The following is a 23,815-nucleotide window of genomic DNA, read 5'->3' as shown; positions in this document are numbered from 1 at the left end:
CTCCAGAGATGCTGCCTGTCCTGCTGAGTTACTCCAGCATTTTGTGTCTATCCCCACAAGTTTGGAAGCTGCCCAAGCCTTTAGCAATCAGGATTGGACACAAAATGCTAGAGGAAACAAACTCAGTGGGGTCCCCTTCCACCCCTGACTGTTCCAGCCGTTACTCTAGCTCCGTTTTGTGTCAGAGAGGTTATCCCTTCGGACTGTAAACGCCTATCTCACCAGGGACTAACTCTACTGAACGTTTTTCCCTCCATTATTTATTATGTAAACGAATATGTGTGTTATGATTGTGTTTATAATTTGTTTGGTTGTTTTGTTGTTTGTCTAAAGTGCATTGCCACTTTAAGCCAGTATTATGTGCAGACTTTGGAATAACTCAGTTTTTTAGTTACTCCACAGCTATCTGGCATCTGCAATCAGGCTAAATAAAGTCTAAAGTGTTTCCTTTTTTATTACAAGCAATGAAATCTACAGTGTTTCTAAGATGAAAATGTGTGTGTGGTGTTGTATTTCCCCATCATTTGTTTAATAGATTAATCCACTGCTTTGAAAAGCAAATTTGAAAGTTCAGCGTAGGTTCACCAGGTTAATTCCCGGGATGGCGGGACAGACATATGATGAAAGAATGGGTAGACTGGGCTTGTATTCACTGGAATTTAGAAGGTTGAGAGGGGATCTCATAGAAACATCTAAAACTCTTACGGGATTGGACAGGCTAGATGCAGGGAAAAAAATGGTCTCCATGTTGGAGGAGTCCAGAACCAGGGGTCATACACAATTTAAGAATAAGGGGAAGGCCATTTAAGACTGAGATGAGGAAAAACTTTTTCATCCAGAGAGTTGTGGAATTCCCTGCCACAGAAGGCAGTGGAGGCCAATTCACTGGATGTTTTCAAGAGAGAGTTAGATATAGCTCTTAGGGCTACCAATTCTGAATGATCAGCCATGACCATATTGAATGGTGCTGGCTCAAAGGGCTGAATGGCCTGCTTCTGAACCTGTTTTCTATGTTTCAAACAAACACAGGAACAGAGTACTGATTCTGGATGATCAGCAGCGATCATATTGAATGATGGTGCTGGATCGAAGGGCTGAATGGCCTGCTGCTACACCTGTTTTCTATGTTTGTAAGGCTGGCGATAAGGTGATAAGCTCTCAGTTACCATCGTAGGTTGGTCCGCTGTCGGCGCTTCCACCGTACCCGGTTTTGGCGCAGTTGGGGGGCGCCCAGCCTATCGCACAGTGGCAGTTCTTATTGTTGTTGCACACCTGCAAAAAAGCAACAAAACACAGCTCACTCCCTCTGGGCTACGGGCCAGCAAAACCTTTTGTACGTGAAAGGGTCTCCGAACAACAGCAAGGTCATAGAATGATACAATGTGGAAACAGGCCCTTCAGCCCAACTTGCCCACACCGGCCAACATGTCCCAGCCACACTAGTCCCACCTGCCTGCACTTGGTCCACATCCCTCCAAACCTGTCCTATCCATGTACTTGTTTAACCTTTTCTTTAACGGTGGGATAGTCCCAGCCTCAACTACCTCCTCTGGCAGCTTGTTCCATACACCCTTTGTATGAAAAAGTTACCCCTCAGATTCCTATTAAATCTTTTCCCCTTCACCTTGAACCTATGTCCTCTGGTCCTCGATTCACACTCTCTGGGTAAGAGACTCTATGCATCTACCCGATCCATTCCTCTCATGATTTAATACACCTCCATAAGATCACCCCCTCATCCTGCTGTGCCCCAACGAATAGATCTGAGGCCAAGTCAGTGGATATTTTTAAGGCAGAGATAGATTCTTGATTAGTACGGGTGTCAGGGGTTATGGGGGAAGGCAGGAGAATGGGGTTAGGAGGGAGAGAGAGATCAGCCATGATTGAATGGTGGAGTAGACTTGATGGGCCGAATGGCCTCATTCTGCTCCTATGATTTATGACCTTATGAGATGTGCAGGTGCAACTTTTTTTTTTTTTTTTCTTTTACACACAGAGGGTGGTGAACGCATCGTATTCAGCAATATCCTCACATCATTTACTGGAGTAACAGCTATTGGAGGGATTGATTCGGGCAAGAGTTCCTACTTACACCGTGGCCGTTGCATTTCACCGCTATGTCGCAATCGTAGTCCAAGACGGAGACGTCCACGCACGTGAAATCCTTGCAGACCTGCGGCACAATGAAACGAAGGTCAGCTGGAGAGGAGGCAGGGGAAAGGTCGGTGCGGCGGTCAGTGATGGTGCCGAGCGACGGACACGTGGAAGTGAGGGCGCCGCTGCCGAGGAACGGAACAAAGGAGGACCCAGCGTGGGGGGAGGGGACTGCCGTGAGGGAGGTGTGGGGGTGGACACTTATCCTCTTTTCCCCCAGGGTGGAAATATCAAAGACTTGAAGGCACAGAAAGGACGTAAATCACCGTGCCCGATATTGTAGTCCAGAACTACAAAGTGCAGTAAAGAAAATGCACTTCAAAATCAAGAACCAGAGGACATAGGTTTAAGATGAGAGAAGCAAGATTTAATAGGAACCGATCCAACATCTTGTTCCACATTGAGGGTGGTGGGCATATGGATTGAAGTGCCGCAGGAGGTAGTTGATGCAGGTGAGGCAGGTGAGGCAGGTGAGGCAGGTGAGGCAGGTGAGGCAGGTGAGGCAGGTACTGTAACAACATTTAAACAGCATTCAGACGGGCACATGATAGGAAAGATTGATAGGGATATTTGCCAAACGTGGGCAGGTGGGTCTAGTGTAGGTGGGGCACCTTTGTCAGCATGGACAAGTTTAGTTCCGTTTCAGTTCTGTTATGTTTATTGTCACAGTGCAAAGCTTTTTTGTTGCGTGCTAACCAGTCAGCGGGAAGACAACACACGATTACAATTGAGCCATTCACAGTGCACAGATACATGATAAGGGAATCATAATTAGTGCTGAAGGAGTAGAGATGGAGGGATTGTAATGAGTTAGGCTAAAGGGCCAGTTTCAATGCTGCATGATAAGACTCAAAGTGGTCTTTGAGTGATTGAGATTCGCTTCCCATCTTGGTGGGATGTGGAGGAAGGAACAGCAGGTGCTGGTTTACACCGAAGATATTCGACGCAAAATGCTGGAGTAACTCTGCGGATCAGGCAGCATCTCCGGATAGAAAGAATGGGTGATGTTTCAGGTCAAGACCCTTCTTCAAAGTGCAGACGTTAGTCCGAAGAAGGGTCTCGACCCGAAATGTCACCCATTCCTTCTCTCCATAGATGCTGCCTGTCCTGCTGAGTGATTGCAGCATTTTGTATCTATCTTCGATGGGATGTGGTTCAGCTTGCAGATAGTGCAGTAGCCACAATGTAGGGTCAGCAAGGAGAAGGTTCATGGGGCATTGGGTTCATTCCACTGAACCTGGTCAGCAGCATTCCCTCACCGTACAAGACTAGTTACTGCAGCACAATCTGATGCAGCGTCGACAATCTCCTGCCGAGCTCCTCTTTTATGGGTGTAGCTCGTGTACGATGGGCCAATAAACCTAAGTTTAACACCACAACCTCAGCAGTTCTCTTGAGATAGAGCGATTGCAAAGAGACCACGTGCGAAGAGGTTAACTCTCACCCTTCCTGCCATGTTGCATGTTGAGTTTAGTTTAGTTTAGTGATACAGCACGGAAACAGGCCCCTCGGCTCACCGCATCCGCATCGACCAGCGATCCGCGCAGACTAAAGGGCCTGTCCTGCTTGGTGATTTTGCCTGCGTCATATCAGGGTCGTCGAAAGATGTTGAACATTTCAAAGAAACAGCGGCGCCAAAAAAGTGGTTGTGACACTTGAAAAAACATTGTGCGTTATATGTCAACACGTCATGTTATCACATACGTCATCACGCTACATCATACGTCATCACGCCACATCATACGTCATCACGCCACATCGCATCATCATACGTCATCACGCCACATCATACGTCATCACGCCGCATCATCGGCGAGTCATACATCATCACGCCACGTATTTTTCGGTGACATGATACGTCTGACAACTATGCCACAGTCGCCGAGAAAAGTCGCCATGTGGGACAGCCCCTTAACACTATCCTACGCACACTCGGGATAATTTACAATTTTACTGAAAGCCAATTAACCTACAAACCTGTGCGTCTTTGGAGTGTGGGAGGAAACCAGAGATCTCGGAGAAAACCCACGCAGGTCACGTACAGGGGAGAACGTGCAAACTCCGTACAGACAGCACCCGTAGTCAGGATCGAACCCAGGTTTACTCAACTCTACCACTACGCCACCTGGCTAGCAACCAGATTGTACATCTCCAGCAGAACCCAACATAGCACCAAGACAATCCCTCACCTAACTTAGGGTGGCACGGTGGCGCAGCGGTAGAGTTGAGTAAACCTGGGTTCGATCCTGACTACGGGTGCTGTCCATACAGAGTTTGTACGTTCTCCCCGTGACCGCCTGGGTTTTCTGCGAGATCTTCACACTCCGAAAAGGTACAGGTTTGTAGATTACTTGGTGTAATGTAAAGGGTGAAAATGTATCCCTAGTGTGTGCGGGGTAGTGTTAATGCGGGGGGGGGGGGGGATTGCTGGTCGGCGCGGACCCGGTGGGCCGAAGGGCCTGTTCCTTAAACGAAACCTCCAGAATGGCGGGCATACGAGAAGACCTTTGACGTGAGATGCTGCCCAGGCTGTGAACCGTACCTTGCCTGCGTCACACCGGGTGCCAGGGCTGACCATGCCCGGGTCGGGAACGTCCGTGCCCAGCCTGAAGTCCACTCCCCAGCAGATGGTGCCGTCAATGGGTGTGTTGATGACAGAGGGGCGAATGCCGAAGACCAGCACAGAGTCCACGTTCTCACACTGCAGCTTCCCACACATGGAGTTCCTGGAGAGGCAACAGCAGTGATGGGAGACGTTACAACACAACACAGCACAGGAACATTCACCCCACAATGTCTGTGCTGGCCATCATGCCAAAACCAACTCTCACTTAATGCCTGCACTTAACCCATAGCCCTCCATTCCCTGCATATCCATGTGCCTGTCCAAAAGTAGACACCACTTCCGTATCTGCCTCCACCACCACCTCCTGACAGTGTATTATATGGTCATAAGATCATAAGTGATAAGAGTAGAATTAGGCCATTCGGCCCATCAAGGCTACTCCGCCGTTCTATTATGGCCAATCCATCTCCCTCCGAACCCCATTCTCCTGCCTTCTCCCCACAACTTCTGACACCCGCACTAATCAAGAATCTATCTATCTCTGCCTTAAAAATATCCACTGCCTTGGCTTCCACAGCCTTCTGTGGCAAAGAATTCCACCCTCTGACTAAAGAAATGTTTTCTCATCTCCTTCCTAAAAGAATGTCCTTTAATTCTGAGGCTATGACCTCCAGTCTTAGACTCTCCCACTAGTGGAAACATCCTCTCCACATCCACTCTATCCAGGCCTTTTCACTATTTTCTATCTTTCAATGAGGTCACCCCTCAACCTTCTAAACTCCAGTGAGTACAGGCCCAGTGCCGGACAAACGCTCATCATAGGCTAACTAATGCTTCTTCCCCACAGCCATCAGGCTATTAAACTCGGCATCAAACAAACTCTGAACAGCCTATTGCACTTTATCTGTTTATTTATGTGTGTATGTATATATGGTCTTTGCTATTTAGACACACTGAACTGTTCTGTATCTATGCTTACTATGTTGAAGAAGGAACTGCAGATGCTGGAAAATCTAATGTAGACAAAAATGCTGGAGAAACTCAGCATCTATGGACCAAAGGAAATAGGCAACGTTTTGGGCCCATATCCTTCTTCAGACTGATACCTATTATGCTTACTATATTCTGTTGTGCTGCAGGAAGCAAGAATTTCATTGTCCTATTTTGGACACATGGCAATAAACTCTCTTGACTTGACTTGACTTGAACCCACTCATTCCTGGAATCATTCTTGTAAACCTCCTCTGGACCCTCTCCAGAGCCAGCACATCCTTCCTCAGACATGGTGCCCAAAATTGCTCACAATATTCCAAATGCAGCCTGACCAGCGCCTTGTAGAGCCTCACATTCCAGGCACCCACCACCCTCTTTGGAAAACAAAAGTTGCTCCGCACATCTCCTTTACACTTTGCCCCTATCACCTTATAGCTGTTCCCTCTAGTATTTATTTTGTCCGTCCTCGAAAACAGTCTAAGCCTCTCGTAATTTTATATACTTCTATTTAATCCCTCCACAACCTCCGGCATTCCAGAGAAAACATTTCACGTCTGTCCAACCTCTCCCCGTAACCAATATCCTCCAATCCAGGCATCAATCTGTTACACCTCCTCCACTCCCTTTCCAAAGCATCCATATTCTTCCTGTAATCGGGTGACCAGAACTGCAGTTAATACTCATAGAGACATAGGTGCAGGAGAAGGCCATTCGAGCTAGCCCCACCATTCAATATGATCATGGCTGATCATCCACAATTAGTATCTCGTTCCTGCTTTCTCCCCATACCCCTTGATTCCGTTAGCCCAAAGAGCTATATCGGACTCCCTCATGAATTGGCCTCCACTGCCTTCTGTGGCAGGGAATTCCACAGATTCACAACTCTCTGGGTGAAAAAGCTTCACTCCAAATGCAACCAAACCAAAGGTCTATGTGTTGCTGCATTAAAATGTGCAAGATATGAGCGACATAGGCCAAAACATGAGGGTTAACCCGGAGCACCAGTGAGTGAATGTCGTTACTCGTAAGTTTGCTACCAGCTGATTCTGCTGAATTTTATTTGGGTGTTAGGTTAATTAAATTCCACATAAGACTTGCTCAGAGCACCATTGCTCAGTCCGCCTTGACCTACGCCATCTCCCGGTTGCCAAACACTTTCATTCCCCTTCCCACTCCCACTCTTGACCTTTCTGTCCTGGGCCTCCTCCACTGTCAGAGTGAAGCCCAGTGCAAAATGGAGGAACAGCATCACATAGTTCAATTGGGCAGCTTACACCCCAACGGTATGAACATTGACGTCTCCAACTTCAAGTAGCCCTTGCACCCCCGTCTCTCTCCGTCCCTCCCCCACCCTAGTCCTTGTACTAGTTTCACTGTCATCCTGCAGTTTCCCTGTCTGCATAACTCATTATCACCTTCCCCAAAGCCAACAATGGAGCATAGTGGGCTCCGCCTTACCTTGATTATCGTCGCTGGCTTTTTGCATATCTTTCATTAATATGTTCGACGTACCTTTTCATATCTTTCGGTTACCTCTCCACTGACTCTCAGACTGAGTAAGATCTCGATCCAAAACGTCACCTATTCCTTTCCTCCAGAGATTCTGCCTGACCCGCTGAGTTACTCCAGCTTTTAGTGTCTATCTTTGGTGTAAACCAGCATCTGCAGTTCTTTACACCTCATAAGACTTTATTCCTTGGATAGAGGGAGGCTGAGGAACGAACGTACACACGCAGAGAATCATGAGGTGAGTATTTAGGGCGAATGAACAGTGCCTTTTACCCAGTGTTGGGGAACATAGGTTTAAGATGAGAGGGGCAAGCCTTAATAGGAACCTGAGGGGCAGCTTTTTCCACTCAGAGGGTGGTAGATGTATGGAACGAGCTGCCGGAAGAAACTGGAAAGAGCACCACCCTCTGAGTGAAAAGATTTCCCCTCAGGTTCATATTAATGGGCGGCACGGTGGCACAGCGGTAGAGTTGCTGCCTTACAGCACTTGCAGCATCGGGGACCCGGGTTCGATCCCGACTACGGGGGCTGTCTGTACGGAGTTTGCACGTTCTCCCCGTGACCTGCCTAGGTTTTCTCCGAGATCATCGGTTTCCTCCCACACTCCAAAGACATGCAGGTTTGTAGGTTAGTTGGCTTGGTGTATGTGTAAATTTTACTTCGGAGTCACGTGAGTGACTACGTGAAGACCCCGCCAGCACGCATGCGCGGCATAGGGTCTCATGCAGAGCAACAGCGACGAGCGGGAGAACGAGCTCTCCCGCAACAGAGTTCAAAACGGGACCTCCAGGTAAGTAAAACGTATTCTGAGGTCGTATTTGAAAAAACCCTTGTTGTGATTTGTCTTCATAGAGAACATGAACAAGGGCAGACAAACGAAGATGGTCGCACTACGTCCGACTGTGATGGCCCAGGAGGGTTCCAGCAGTGGGGGGCGACCGGCGGCACCTGGACTGCACTAGCTGAGGTCCACAGTCACCGACAACATTTCTGTAGAGCCAAGCCCAACGTCGCAAGCTGCTCAGCAGGAACAACCGAAGGGCCTGTTTCCGCGTTGTATCTCCGAAACTATAACTAAACTAAAACCTGTTGAGGAAAGATAAACTTGGGAGCGGAGGTGACATCAGCTGTTTCAGTGATAGGCCACAGTTCACAGTCTGAGTCACGCACCAGCCCCTTAGATCCAGTCAACAGTGTTGTCATGCTGTAACACTGTAACACAAGCGCATTTGGAAACAAGTGGGTCATTCGCTGTAAATTATTTGTGATGCATATTTGGCAACAGGATATGGATCTGTGTGATGAAACTGGCTCAGGTACAGGTGTACGAGTCAAATGTCAACTCCCCTCACCTGTCACCACCTATTACCTGGAGTCATCGATTGATACAGTGTGGAAACAGGCCCTTCGGCCCAACGTGTCCCACACTGACCAACGTGTCCCAGCTACAGTGGTCAACTGGTGTTTACTGGTGTCTACAGTACCTGCCATACTTTGTCCTGTCCCCCCCTCTCTTACAGCTGGGGGGGGGTTGAGGTAGGGGGGGTATGGGGCGTGAATCTAGGTTCGCCACAGGGAAGAGAGGAAGCAGCAGGAGAAAAGTGGTGGGGGGGGAAGTTTTGTTTGTAAGTGACTTGCCTAAAATTGGAGACGGGTGCCTGTGTGTGTATATGATCGTCTGTGTCTGTGCATGTCAGTGTGTGTGTATGTCTGTCTGTGTGTGCGTCTTTGTGTATGTCTGCATCTGTATGTCTGTCTGTGTCCCTCTGTCCCTCTGTGTGTGTCTGTGTGTGCGTCTGTGTGCCTATGAGTGTGCGTGTCTATGCGTGTGTGTGTGTGTGTGGCTATGCGTGTCTATGTGTGTTTGTGTGTGTCTACGTGTGTGTGTGTGTGTCGACATGTCTGTGTGTGTACGTGCGTGTGTGCATGTCTGTGTGTGCATGAGTTTGCATGTCTATATGTCTGTGTGTGAGTATGTATGTGTGTATGTGTCTATGTGTATTAATGTGTGACTGTGTGTGTACGTGTCTGTGTGTGCGTGTGTGTGTGTACGTGTCTATGCTTGTCTACATGTCTGTGTGTGTGTGTGTACGTGTCTGTGTGTGCGTGTCTGTGTGTACGTGTCTATGCTTGTCTACATGTCTGTGTGTGTGTGTGTACGTGTGTGTGTGTGTGTGTGTGTGTGTGTGCGCGCGTGTGTGTGTGCGTGTACGGCACGTGTAACTAAACATGTACCAAGTCTGCTCGACACAGCCTGGTTCCCCATTGTTTTGGACCGTGTGCCATTACAATCAGACCCCTTCTTATCCACACCATGTGTAGGAAACAACTGCAGATGCTGGTTTACACCGAGGATAGACACCAAAGACAATAGACAATAGGTGCAGGAGTAGGCCATTCGGCCCTTCGAGACATTCAATGTGATCATGGCTGATCATTCCTGCCTTCTCCCCATATCCCCTGACACCGCTATTTTTAAGAGCCCCATCAAGCTCTCTCTTGAAAACATCCAGAGAACCCGCCTCCACTACCCTCTGAGGCAGAGAATTCGACACTCACCACTCTCTGTGAGAAAAGGTGTTTCCTCGTCTCTGTTCTAAATGGCTTACTCCTTATTCTTAAACTGTGGCCCCTGGTTCTGGACTCCCCCAACATTGGGACCATGTTTCCTGCCTCTAGTGTGTCCAAGCCCTTAACAATCTTATATGTTTCAATGAGATCCCCTCATCCTTCTAAACTCCAGAGTGTACAAGCCCAGCTGCTCCATTCTCTCAGCATATGACAGTCCCGCCATCCCGGGAATTAACCTTGTAAACCTACGCTGCACTCCCTCAATAGCAATAATGTCCTTTCTCAAATTAGGGGACCAAAACTGCACACAATACTCCAGGTGTGGTCTCACTAGGGCTCTGTACAACTACAGAAGGTCCTCTTTGCTCCTATATTCGATTCCTCTTGTTATAAAGGCCAACATGTAATTTGCTTTCTTCACTGCCCGCTGTACCTGCATGCTTACTTTCATAGACTGATGTACAAGGACCCCCAGATCCCATTGTACTTCCCCTTTTCCCAACTTGACGCTGGAGTAACTCCGTGGGACAGACTGAAGAAGGGTCTTGACCCAAAAAGTCACCCATTCCTTCTCTCCAGAGATGCTGCCTGTCCCGCTGAGTTACTCCAGCACTCTGTGTCTATGAACAACCCCCATTCTATGGCCCGGAGTGGAGTGGAACGAGCTGGAGCCAGAGGCACCGTCTGAGAAGCAACTTCACCAACTAGAGTTAAGGAGGCACCTGATGGCACACTTCTTGTAGGCAGCTCCGTGAGTACCACAGTTCCCGAATCGGTCACCTTTAGAGTTCACTTCCTGGAAACACTTGCGCGGAGCAGCTTTTGCACCTGGAGGGATGGAAATAAAATAGAAACAGCTCGTCAGATCCACGGAGACACCAGCTACTGCACGCGCTGGTTTACACAAGAAAAGATGCAACAGTGCTGGAGTAACTCGTGCGAAGGAACTGCAGATGCTGGTTTAAACCAAAGATAGACATAAAATGCTGGGTTACTCCTTGTGTGTGTCCGTCTGCTGGAGTAACTCAACGGATCTGTGACTGACATGCTGAGTTATTCCCACACTTCACCTCTTTTATCAGTCATATTTATCTTCTCACATCTCCCCTCCATACTCCCTTCACACACGCACGCACACACTCACACATGGACGGACACACACAGGCGCACACACACAAACACACGCACACGTACGCACACACACGCGCGCACACACACACAAACACACGCGCGCGCGCACACACGCACAAACACATGCACACACCCACACGTACACACACACACGCGCGCACACACACACACACACACACACACACACACACACACACACACACACACACACACACACACACACACACACAAACACATGCACACACCCACACGTACGCACACACACACGCGCACACACACACGCGCACAAACACACGCACATGTACGCACACACACACACACGCGCGCGCACACACACACACAACACAAATCATTTGGTGCTATCCATGAAACTTGCTTATTGAGGTTACAGTAGAAGCTGCAGCCTGCTCTAGGTCTGTGTCTGAAGAAAGGTCTCGACCCAAAATGTCACCCATTCCATCTATCTAGAGATGCTGCCTGTCCCGCTGAGTTACTCCAGCATTTTGTGTCCATCTTCGCCTATTCTAGGCCAATGCTTTAAGTTAGTCATTTAAATTGAGTTCATTTAAGCCATTGTCCTAGAATACAAAGGGACACAAAGTGCTGGAGTAACTCAGCGGGTCAGGCAGCATCTTTGGAGAACGTGGGATGGTAACGTTTCAGGTCGAGAACCTTCTTTAGTCTGAGTAACCCATTGTCCTAAATATCCATCTTCTCCATCTGCAGTTCCTTACTGCACACCTAGAGGGCAGACGTCTGAAGAAGGGTTTTGGCCTGAAACGTTGCCTATTTCCTTCGCTCCATAGATGCTGCTGCACCCGCTGAGTTTCTCCAGCATTTTTGTGTACATTCGATTTTCCAGCATCTGCAGTTCCTTCTTAAACATCTAGAGGGCAGTGCTGAACTACTATTTACCTTATTGGTGACCCTCAGACTATCTTTGATCGGACTTTGCTTGCACCAATAAAGTATCTATACACAGTAAATGGCTCGATAGTGATCATGTATTGTCTTTCCGCTGACTGGATAGCACGCAACAAAAGCTTTTCACTGTACCCATAATTTGAGGAAGGACATTCTTGCTATTGAGGGAGTGCAGCGTAGGTTTACAAGGTTAATTCCCGGGATGGCGGGACTGTCATATGCTGAGAGAATGGAGCAGCTGGGCTTGTACACTCTGGAGTTTAGAAGGATGAGAGGGATTCTCATTGAAACATATAAGATTGTTAAGGGCTTGGACACGCTAGAGGCAGGAAACATGTTCCCGATGCTGGGTGAGTCCAGAACCAGGGGCCACAGTTTAAGAATAAGGAGTAAGCCATTTAGAACGGAGACGAGGAAACACTTTTTCTCACAGAGAGTGGTGAGTCTGTGGAATTCTCTGCCTCAGAAGGCGGTGGAGGCAGGTTATCTGGGTGCTTTCAAGAGAGAGCTAGATAGGGCTCTTAAAAATAGCGGAGTCAGAGGATATGGGGAGAAGGCAGGAACGGGGTACTGATTGGGGATGATCAGCCATGATCACATTGCATGGCGGTGCTGGCTCGAAGGGCCGAATGGCCTACTCCTGCACCTATCGTCTAGTGTCTATTTCCTGGGTGACTAGAATTAACTGTGTTATTTGTAGCAGCTCAGGGTAAGGTGAGGGGTTGATACTCACTCCGGCCGAACAAGGCCATGCACTGGTTCTCGTAGCTCTGACAGGCTCCGTTGTAGCAGTAGGAGACGTTGCGTTGGCAGGGGTGGCCATTCTGGATGAAGACATCAGCCTGGCAGTTGTGGCTCGTCCCGTTGCAGTACTCGGGGAGATCGCATTCATTCGTGGTGGCTCGACACACCGTTCCAGCAGCCAGGAACAGGGGTGGGGGTGGGGGCCAGGAACTGGGGTGGTGGAGTGATGAGTGGGGTGCAGGTGGGGGGGGGGGGTGGGGGAAGGAGGGGTGCGGGGTGGGGTGGTGGGGGTGTGGTGGTGGGATGCAGGTTGGGATGGGGGGGGGGTGCGGGGGGGGATGGGGGGGTGATGGGGGGATTGCGGGGGGTGGGGGTGGGGGTGTTGGGGGTGGAGTGGGGGTTGGATGGGTGGGGTTCATGGGGGATTGGGGGTGGGGTGGAGCATTGGGGGTGGGTGGGTGGGGTTCAGAACAGCAAACTCCAATTAACACGGTGAAGCTGCTGCAAGTTCATTGCCCAAGAAGCAAACAAACACGCGTGTTACACGCTAACCACACGGGACCTGCCCCAGAACCTGGCAAAAATGCAGAGTAAATGAGTCGGAAGTAACTGCAGGTGTTGGTTTACACCAAAGATAGGCAGAAAATACTGGAGTAACTCAGCGGGACATCTCTGGAGGGAAGGAACAGGTAATATCTCGGGTTAAGACCCTTCCTCATCTGAAGAAGGGACTCGATCTGAAACTTCACCCTTTCCTTCTCCCCAAAAATGCAGAGGAGATTTATGAGGATGTTGCCGGGACACACAGCGTGAAAACAAGCTGTGCCGACCAACATGCCCCATCTACACTAGCCCCACCTGCCTGCGTTTGACACATAACCCTCTAAACCATGTACTTATCTCAATGTTTCTTTAACATTGTGATAATTCCTGCCTCAACTACCTCCTTTGGCAGCTTGTTCCATACACCCGCCACCCTTTATGTAAAAAGGTTGCTCCGCAGGGTCCCATTAAAGCCCCCCCCCCCAAATTACCTGATCTATTCCTCTCATGACCTTATACACCTCTATAATATCGCCCCTCATCCTCCTGCGCTCCAAGGAATAAAGTCCTAGCCCATTCAACCTTTCCCGAAAGCTCAGCACCTCGAGTCCTGGCAACATCCTCATCAATCTTTTCTGCACCTTTTCCAGCTTGACAACATCTTTCCTAGAACACGGTGACCAAAACTGAACATAATACTCTAAATGCGGCTTTAGACTCTTGAGAAGGTACAGAAGTCTGAAGCTCCAAACAGCTCGTTACAAGAGAGAGAGGAGAGAGGAGGAGAGAGGAGGAGAGGTGAAGAGAAAGGGGAGAGATAGGGAGAGAGAGAGAGAGAGAGGGGGGGGGAGGAGGGGAGAGGGGGGGAGAGAGGGAGAGGGGGAGAGAGGGAGAGAGGGGAGAGAGGGAAGAGAGGGAGAGAGAGGAGAAAGAGGGTGAGAGAAAGAGAGAGGAAAGAGGGGAGAGAGGTGGGAGAGGGGGAGAGGGAGAAACAGAGGGTGTGAGGGAGAGGGAGAGGGAGAGAGGAGAGGGAGAGGGAGGGGGAGAGAGGGAGAGAGAGAGGGAGAGGGAGAACGTGGGAGAGAACCTGACTCGTTTCGTATTCAGATGTACAAAAGGACTTTAAAATGAAATCTGCCGGAAATAAATACCGACTGAAAAAAAAAAAAAAAGAAAGACAAATAAATAGAAAAGGAAAAGGAAATGAAAAAGAAAAAGAGAAAAAGAAAATAAAGGAACAAAATGAAACCAAACTAAGCAACTTCAACATTTGTCGTCCAGAGTTGCTGCCTGACCCGCCGATGTAACTCCAGCACCTTGTGTCCAGGCAGGGTTGCAACCTCTCTGTGTGTCCATGTTACTGCAGTGGGCCTGTGGGCCACCGCTGGTTACTCACCCTGCACCGCTTGCAGCAGACTCCCGTCGCGCACTCCGCCCCGTACTTGAACTTGCAGGTGGACGCTTCACAGCACAGGTCGTTTCTACACTCCTGCGGGATAAAGCATCGACACAAACTCAACACCAACTGGATAAAACGCCGTTTGCCCCCCCACCCCGCTCCGAACCTGGCCTCTCCGCACATTCACCATGTACTCAGAGTACATTCATTTGCTTATCTTACTGAATAGGCTCGTACGGGACACTCAGTCCTGTGTAAAGTGGCTGTGTCGTTAGCCCAGTGGGTTCATACCTTGGGGCACAGATACTGAAACCAAAATGTGGCTTCGGAACAAGGACTGTAACAATTCGAGAGCATACTCTCTAGAATTTAGAAGATTGAGGGGGGATCTTATAGAAACTTACAAAATTCTTAAGGGGTTGGACAGGCTAAATGCAGGAAGATTGTTCCCGATGTTAGGGAAGTCCAGGACAAGGGGTCAAAGCTTAAGGATAAGGGGGAAATCCTTTAAAACCGAGATGAGAAGTTAACTTTTTTCACACACCTTGAACGAGAGTGGTGAATCTCTGGAACTCTCTGCCACAGAGGGTAGTTGAGGGCCAGTTCATTGGCTATATTTAAGAGGGAGTTAGATAATTGGCCCTTGTAGCTAAAGGGGATCAGAGGGTATGGAGAGAAGGCAGGACGGGATACTGAGTTGGATGATCAGCCATGATCATATTGAATGGCGGTGCAGGCTCGAAGGGCCGAATGGCCTACTCCTGCACCTAATTTCTATGTTTCTATCAGGGATGAGCAATAAACGCTCGCTTTCCCAAAATGTAATTAAAACCAGATTGCACTCAATGGTCAATGGTTAGAGTCATAGAGTGACACAGTATGGAAACAGGCCCTTCGGCCCAACTTCCCCACACTAGCCAACATGTCCCAGCCACACCTGTCCCACCTGCCTGCGCTTGGTCCACATCCCTCCAAACCTGCCCTATTCCATGTACCTGTCTAACTGTTTCTTAAACGTTGGGATAGTCGCAGCCTCAACTACCTCCTCTGGCAGCTTGAGCTATACACCAACCAACCTTATTGAAAAAGTTACTCCTCAGATTCCTATTAAATCTTTTCCCTGTCACCTTGAACGAATGGCCTCTGGTCCTCAATTCCCCTGCTCTGGGCAAGAGATTCTGTGCATCTACCAACACTTTCCTCCCATACTCCAAAGACGTACAGGTTTGTAGGTTAATTGGCTTGGTGTAAATGTAAAACCTCCCGACATCTATACTCGGTTCTCTATTGCCACATGTGCAGACGTGTACGCTGAAATTCAGTCTATGCAATCACAGGGCGCAAAATGCTCAGCGGGTCAGGCAGAATCCATGGACAGGCGATGGGGGAGAGAGCTGCTGGTCCAAGCTGACCAAAGAAACATTCACTGTGACTGGTATCCCTCAGCTGCAGAAGGTTGCCATTGCTGGGTATGGAGGGGGTCGAGTCTGGATGGGTCAGGCAGGTTGGGTCAGAATTAATGAGGTGCACACGTGCAATACGTCCGACCGCCACACTGTGGCGCATGGCACCAGCTGATCCCCAAACAACAGAAGCAAGTGAAATAATTTCTAAACCAGCACCAGATTGGGGGAGCAGCATGTTGTTTAAGAAGGAACTGCAGATGCTGGAAAATCGAAGGTAGACAAAAATGTTGGGGAAAGTCAGCCGGTGAGGCAGCATCTATGGAGCGAAGGAAATAGGCAACGTTTCGGCACGAAACGTTGCCTATTTCCTTCGCTCCGTAGATGCTGCCTCACCGGCTGACTTTCCCCAACATTTTTGTCCAGCTTGGACGAACAGTATCTCATGTTTCGCCTAGGCAGCTTATGCGGTGGTATGGCTGATAATTTCTTTCACTTCAGGTAGCCACGGCATTCCCTCTCTCTCTATCCCGCACCAGCTTCTCGTTTTCACCCAACCAACAGCGAGCAATGGCCTGTTTCCTTTACCATCGTTTTGCGTATCTTTCATTCATTGTTCTTTATTTCTCTACATCATCGTTGGTATATCTCGTTTCCCCTTATCCCTAACCAGTCTGAAGAAGGGCCTCGACCCGAAACGTCACCCATTCCTTCACTCCAGAGATGCTGCCTGTCCCGCTGAGTTACTCCAGCTTTTTGTGTCAATCTCCGCTTCCCTCCAGTTGAGTTTAGAGATACAGTGCGGAAACAGGCTCTTCAACACACCGAGTGCATTCTGACCAGCGATCCCCGCACATTAACACTATCCTACACGCACAAGGGACAATTTCCCATTATACCAAGCCGATTAACGTCTTTGGAGTGCGGGATGAAAAACCGGAGAAAACTCACGTGGTCACAGGGAGAAAGTACAAACTCCACACACAGACAGCACTCAAGGTCAGGATCGAACCCGGGTCCCTGGCGCTGTGAGGCAACAGCTCTACCACTAAGCCTTAGCTGAGCAAGGGACGGCACAGTGGTGCTGCCCTACAGAGCCTGCAACGCAGGTTCGATCTGGCTATGGGTGCTGTCTGTACACGGTTTGTGGGCTCTCCCCGTGACCTGCGTGGGTTTTCTCCGGGTGCTCCAGTTTCCTCCCACACTCCAAAGACGTGCGGGTCCATAGGTTAATTGGCTTCTGTAAATTGTCCTAGTGTGTCGGATAGAACTAGTGTATGGGATGGTCGCTGGTCGGAGCAGACTGGATGGGCCGATGGGCCTGGTTCCACGTTGTATCTCTAAAGTCCTCCCTCACCCTCCGTTAAACTTTGCCCATTCCGTCCGTACTCTCTTCCAAAGCACAAGAGCTGTTGTTTCCCCTGGCCCTTCGGCCCATCGAATCCTTGCTGGTTTATAGGCGAACTGGTATAAATTGTCCCCAGTGTGTGTAGGGTGGCATTAATGCGTAGGGATCACTGGCCGGCGAGGACTCGGTGGGCCGAATGGCCTGCTTCCGCGCTGTATCTCGAAACTAAACTAAACTAGACCAAGGGTCCGCGCGCTGGATTCAGGGAGAAGATGGGGGAACTGACCTCTGGTGTGCCACAGTCACACTCTTCTCCAGTGTCCACCAACTTGTTGCCGCAGAAGGGCGGGCTGTATTCCTCCTCAGGCCTGGGGATGTTCAGCAGACACGAGCCCCCCTTGTTCATGATCATGGCTTCAAAGTCATCCGCGCTGCAGCTGCTGAAGTTCATGGAGCCTCTGGAAGTGGATCAGACACACGTCAGGGCCCTGGAGTGAACGCTCAACTCCCCCCAGCCCGACCGCCCACCATTGGCCCCATACACGGCACCTTCAATCTAAAAATACTGCAGACGCAATAAATCTGAGCTAAAGGAGACAAAGTACTGGGGTGGTGACAACTAAACATAGACAAAAGGTGCAGGAGTAGACCATTTGGCCCTTTGAGCCAGCACCGCCATTCAATATGATCGTGGCTGATCATCCACAATGTACCCCGTTCCTGCTTTCTCCCCATAGCCCCTGATTCCATCAGCTCTAAGAGCTCCATCTAACTCACTCTTGAATGCAGACCAAGTGCTGGAGAAACTCAGCGGGTTAGGCAGCATCGAAGATCGACACAAAATGCTGGAGTAACTCAGCGGGTCAGGCGTACAAGTTTGTGGATGAATTGGCTTGGTATAAGTGTAAATTGTTCCTAGTAGTGTGAGTAGGATAGTGTTAGTGTGCGGGGGGTCGCTGGTCGGTGCCAACCCGGTGGGCCGAAGGGCCTGTTTCCACGCTGTATCTCCAAACTAAACTAACCCAATTGAATAGTGGTGCTGGCTTGAAGGGCCGAATGGCCTGTACCTGCACCTATTTTCTATGTTTCGACGCTGGTTACTTACGTGGCTCCAGCATTCATGATGCAGGAATTTGTGTCACATTTACAGTTGCGCCCATTGTCGTGAGTCATCCCCAGGTTGTGACCCAACTCATGAGCCATGATGGATGCAAAGTACTGAATGTTGGTGGAAAACTAGACGAGAAAGCAGAAAGTTAAATGCTGAAACGCCCAGAATCAGGCTATTAAATCCTACTCCAAACCAACGACTTCTCCTGGACCACCCATATTGAAGCAACCACCAAGAAAGCACAACAACGCCACCACTTCCTTAGAAGGCTTAAGGGGCTGTCCCACTGTACAAGCTCATTCAAGAGCTCTCCTGAGTTTTAAAACAAATCAAACTCGTGTTAAGCACAGAGAATGAACGTAGCAGGCACGTCGGAGCTCGGGGACGTCTCTTAGCGGCTCGCAACGCTAATGGCAGATAGTCGGGAAGACTCGCTAATGGCAGGTAAGCACGGGAAGACTCGTGAAGATTTTTTCAACATAATGAAAAATGTCCACCACAGCCCTGAGTACCGACGAGTGGCCATTACCGTAAATCTCCGAGTTCGAATAAGGGCAAACACGGGAGAACTATTGGAATGAACCCGTACCATGGCACAGGGCTTTAAGCACGTAGAATGTACGTAGCGGGTACGTCGGAGCACGGGGGCGTCTCTTAGCGGCTCGTAACGCTAACGGCGGGTACTCGGGAAATGCGGTAAGCTCGTGAAGATTTTTCAACATGTTGAAAAATGTCCACGAGAGCCCAGAGTACCTACGAGCGGCTATTACCGTAATTCTCCAATTTCGAATCAAGGGAAACTTGGGAGAACTCTCGAGTTAGCTCGTACAGTGGGACAGCCCCATTAGGAAGTTCGGCATGTCCCCAACTACTCCCACCAACTTCTACAGATGCGCCGTGGAAAGCATTTTATCAGGATGCATCACGGCACGGTTTGGGAACAAAACTTCCAAATAAGCTCCAAACTCTTGGGGGCATTATTTTTGACGTTGGACCACCATTGTTTATTTATTTGTCTGTGTTATATATTGTTTACTTTTGTTATTTACTCTAGGTTTTACAAAGTATGATGTCTGGGTCTTGACCTATTCCTTTGCTCCATAGATGTTGCCTCACCCGCTGAGTTTCTTCAGCATTTTTGTCTACCTTTCCAGCAGTTCCTTCTTAAACATGTTTACATATCTGTTGTGCCGCTACAAGTAAGAATTTCATTGCTCCGTTTCGGGACACGTGACAATAAAACACTATAGGTCTCTTTTGACTGAGCATCCCCCCACAAAATGGAGGCACCAAACGCAGGCCGTCACGATGGCGTAGCGGTAATGTTGCTGCCTCACAGAGCCAGAGACCCAAGTTCAATCCTAACTAAGGTGCTGTCCGTACGAGGTTTGTACATTCTCCCGGTGACCGCGTGGGTTTTAACCGGGAGCTCCAGTTTCCATCCACATCCCAAAGACGTGCAGGTTTGTAGGTTCATTGGCGTCAGCTAATTGTCCCTAGCGTGTAAGATAGAGCTAGTGTTTCTTGGTTTCTTGTTCCTCCAAAATATTCCAAATGGAATTTAAACTGGAGGCGGTGAAGGGAGGGTTTAAGCCAGAAAGGGTTATTGGGAAGAAAGAGCTACTTTAAATTTAGTTGCATCTGGTTGGGTAACTATAGTAGGGTGGAGATTATTCCATGCTTTAATTGTGTAAAAGTGTTCGAAGTGAGGTGGTCGCTGATCGCCGTAGAATCGGTGAGCCGAGGGGCCTGTTTCCATGCTGTATCTCTACATGAAACTAAACAACATCCACTGTTTCTTTGGCTCTAAAGAACCTCAAGAGAATACTACCAGGAGCAGCAAAATCATTTTGCAGCACAGGCTCAGGGAAGCCAAAGAGCAGTCGGCTTTCATGTTAAAATTGAAAAAATAGTGAGAAATGGCTGCGTACCACATTGATTCCTCCACTGTAGCTCCTTGAACAGATGGTGTTGACAAAGGCCATTCCTGCCGTCCCTCCGAATCCTTTCTTCCTGAAAGGCATAAAAGTCACAGTTTAAGACTAAGGGGTAGGACTGAGATGAGGAAAAACGTTTCCACCCAGAGAGTTGTGAATCTGTGGAATTCTATACCACAGAAGGCAGTGGAGGCCAATTCGCTGGATGTATTCAAGAGAAAGTTAGATTTTGCTCTTAGGGCTAACGGAATCGAGGGATATGGGGAAAAAGCAGGAACGGGGTACTGATTCTGGATGATCAGCCATGATCATATTGAATGGCAGTGCTGGCTCGAAGGGACGAATGGCCTACTCCTGCACCTATTTTACTATGTTTCTATTTCTAAAGCAACAGGGAAAGATGAAGGAATAACAAACTGCAGATGCTGGTTCACAAAAACTCACTCGCAAATCACTCCAGACCACACAGTTTTTAAGGGGGAAATGATACTCAATCCAATTTCTGGTCAATTACTGTATGCATTCGGCTTGTATTAGTGTGCTGCTGGTTCAGCAACAATAAACCTTCAAACCACCTGTGATTATCTCCTTATTATAACAACGAGAGTCATGGAATCCCGCCTGCACAAGACTGCCAATGCAATGCTGGTCCTGGGCTCAACCGGCTAGCATAGGGGGGATCACCAAGGAGGACCTGGAGTGGGTCACTTTGTTACTTTGTTGGTGCCCTTTATGTAGCGAGTCTTTGCATACCCTGGGCATGCAAAACAAAGAATATCATTGTGACTTGTCTATTGACAATAAATCAATCATTCAGTCATTCATTCATGCATGCAATCATTGAAGTTTTTGTTTCGCCTGTTCCTGAAAGCAACTACAAGCATTGTCCTTTCAGGCAAGGAGTTCCAGACAAGAGCACATGCTGCTTTGATTCCACTTCCTGAAAGCCTTCTGAACCGTTCCCCCATTTCTCTTCACTTGGCCCAGAGCTTGAGCACTTCCATCCAGGGTCAGAGAGAAGAAGGATCCCGACCCCAAAACATCACCTGTCCACGTTCTCCAGAGCTGCTGCCTGACCCGCTGAGTTACTCCAGCTTTGGTGTCTATCTACGATTCAGAGGGATGTGGGCCAAAGGCGGGCAGGTGGCACTAGTCAGGGGGTTATGTGGAGAAGGCAGGAAAATGGGGTTGAGGAGGGAGAGTTAGATCAGCCATGATTGAATGGCGGAGTAGACTTGATGGGCCGAATGGCCTAGTTCTACTCCTATCACTTGTGTACGTGAACTGGAGGACAACATTTCGACAGCACATTGCTCCGCTCTTTGTTGCATGTGGTATTAACAGGCAGAAGACTTACAGAATTAACTGTCCGCTGTCGTGTCTACGCCGAGGAAGCAAGTCCTTCTCTCTCCACTGCATGAACCGGCCCAGTACTTCTCCCGCGCCCCCATCGATGCTGATCTGATTGCCGTGTGTCCACATCTCCAAACCCACCAGCACGATTCGAATGTTCAAAGACTTGTACATCTGCGCCAGGAAGGTGGGGTGGGGGTAAGGGAGGGGGGGGGAATGCAGAGTTTAATTTATTAATTTATTACTGGATGGACAAAGAAACAACTCGAGCAAAGCACAAAGTACTGTGGTACAATGTTGGTGGGCAGCACAGTGGCGCAGCGGTAGAGTTGCTGCCTTATGGCGCAAGATACCCGCCTTCAATCCCGACTACGGGTGCTGCCTGTAGGGAGTTTGCACGTTCTCCCCGTGACCTGCGTGGGTTTTCTCCAAGATCATCAGTTTCCTCCCACACACCAAGGTTTGCAGGTTAATTGCCTTGGTATAAATACAAATTGTCCCTAGTGTGTGTGGTGTTGTGTTATTGTGCAGGCATCACTGGTCATCATGGATTCAGTGGACCGAGGGGCCTTATTCATCGCTGTATCTCTACACTAAACTACAACTGAACTACTGGAGGTACTCAGCTGGTCAGGCAGCATCTGTGTGGAGTGAATGAACAGGCGACATTTTTGGGTCGGGTCTTTACGAGGATGTTGCCAGGACCTGAAGGCCTGAGCTATGGGGAGAGGTTGAGTGGACTGGGACTTGGAGCACAGGAGGCTGAGGGGTGATCTTATAGAGATATGTAAAATCATGAGGGAATAGATAGTGTGAATGAATAGTCTTTTACCCAGTGGAGGGAATCGAGGTCCAGAGGTCATAGGTTTAAGGTGAGGGGGCAAAGAGGTGGTAGGAAGGTGAAGGGCAGCTTTCTGCACAGAGGGTGGTGGGTGTATGGAACAAGCTGCCAGAGGAGGTAGATGGTACAATAACAACATTTAAAAGGCATTTGGGCAGCTTGGATATAAACGGGCCTGAGATGGGCAAATAGGACTCGCTTTCTGTAGATGTGGCGTTTGGGTCGGAATAGACATTCAGGCCAAAGGGAGTTTCCGTGCTTCATGACGATGACTATAATTCATTAAATGTGGAATTAGGGAAGAAAGGGTTCCAGACACAAAAAGCTGGAGTAACTCAGCGGGACAGGCAGCATCTATGTGTTTTAAAAAAATATATATTTTAATATATTTTTGTGTCTATCTTTGGTTTAAACTGGCATCTGCAGTTTCTCCCTGCATAAATAATATGTCCACCTTTTTCTGTAAGGGTGTTTGAGTACAAATATCATATTCCTAGGGCAGAAAATCCCCAGTGAGACTACATCTGTGTTTTCCCCCAACATAGGGGTAACATGAGGGGGGAACTTCGTTACTCAGAGAGTGGTAGCTGTGTGGAATGAGCTTCCAGTGGAAGTGGTGGAGGCAGGTTCGATATTATCATTTAAAAATAAATTGGATAGGTATATGGATGGGAAAGGAATGGAGGGTTATGGGCTGAGTGCAGGTAGATGGAACTAGGGGAAAATAAGTGTTCGGCACGGACTTGTAGGGCCGAGATGGCCTGTTTCCGTGCTGTAATTGTTATGTGGTTATCTCTGGAGAGAAGGAATGGGTGACGGTTCAGATCGAGACCAGTCTTCAACTGTGGGGCTGCTGCACGTTTGTAAAAAGTCCAATTGGTTCAGTAAAGTGTTCTTCAGCGAGACCATATAGTATCATCATGGACTGCCTTTGATTGCCCCAAGGACCTGGTGCCTTTGTTTGCACCAGCATTTTGGGCACCATATCTGAGGAAGGATGTGCTGGCTCTGGAGAGGGTCTAGCAATGGGTTTATTCATTTATTGCACTGTTTATTTATCATGTATTGTGCACTGGAGTAACTCCGCGGGACAGGCAGCATCTCTGGAGAGAAGGAATTGGTGACATTTCGGGTCGAGGTCGTTCTTCAGACGGATAGGTTTCGGGTTGAGACCCTTCACTGTATTGTGTGTTTTGCAGGCCCTTTTTGCTGCTGTAAGTAAGAATTCCATTGTACCCTTTATCAGTACATGTGACAAATAAACAGTCTTGACACACTAGCTAGACCA

The 23,815-nt window shown here is 48.8% G+C and overlaps 1 protein-coding gene across 1 annotated transcript in view; it reads right to left on the bottom strand.

Moving 5' to 3' along the window:
- The window catches only part of LOC129713272 (disintegrin and metalloproteinase domain-containing protein 9-like), a 64,181-nt gene that overhangs the window by 2,713 nt on the left and 37,653 nt on the right, over positions 1-23,815 (bottom strand). Inside the window, exons 9-18 of the mRNA XM_055662208.1 lie at positions 21,691-21,860; positions 20,328-20,409; positions 18,391-18,521; positions 17,572-17,743; positions 14,533-14,624; positions 12,582-12,778; positions 10,516-10,621; positions 4,697-4,880; positions 2,093-2,173; positions 1,167-1,272 (exon numbers count right to left, since the gene is read on the bottom strand). Of these exons, the coding sequence (XP_055518183.1) occupies positions 1,167-1,272; positions 2,093-2,173; positions 4,697-4,880; positions 10,516-10,621; positions 12,582-12,778; positions 14,533-14,624; positions 17,572-17,743; positions 18,391-18,521; positions 20,328-20,409; positions 21,691-21,860 (1,321 nt within the window). The remainder of the gene's footprint in view (positions 1-1,166; positions 1,273-2,092; positions 2,174-4,696; positions 4,881-10,515; positions 10,622-12,581; positions 12,779-14,532; positions 14,625-17,571; positions 17,744-18,390; positions 18,522-20,327; positions 20,410-21,690; positions 21,861-23,815) is intronic.

The sequence above is a fragment of the Leucoraja erinacea genome, chromosome 35 (assembly GCF_028641065.1).
Source record: "Leucoraja erinacea ecotype New England chromosome 35, Leri_hhj_1, whole genome shotgun sequence".
Taxonomy (NCBI): domain Eukaryota; kingdom Metazoa; phylum Chordata; class Chondrichthyes; order Rajiformes; family Rajidae; genus Leucoraja; species Leucoraja erinaceus.
This window is presented reverse-complemented; position numbering and strand designations above follow the sequence as displayed.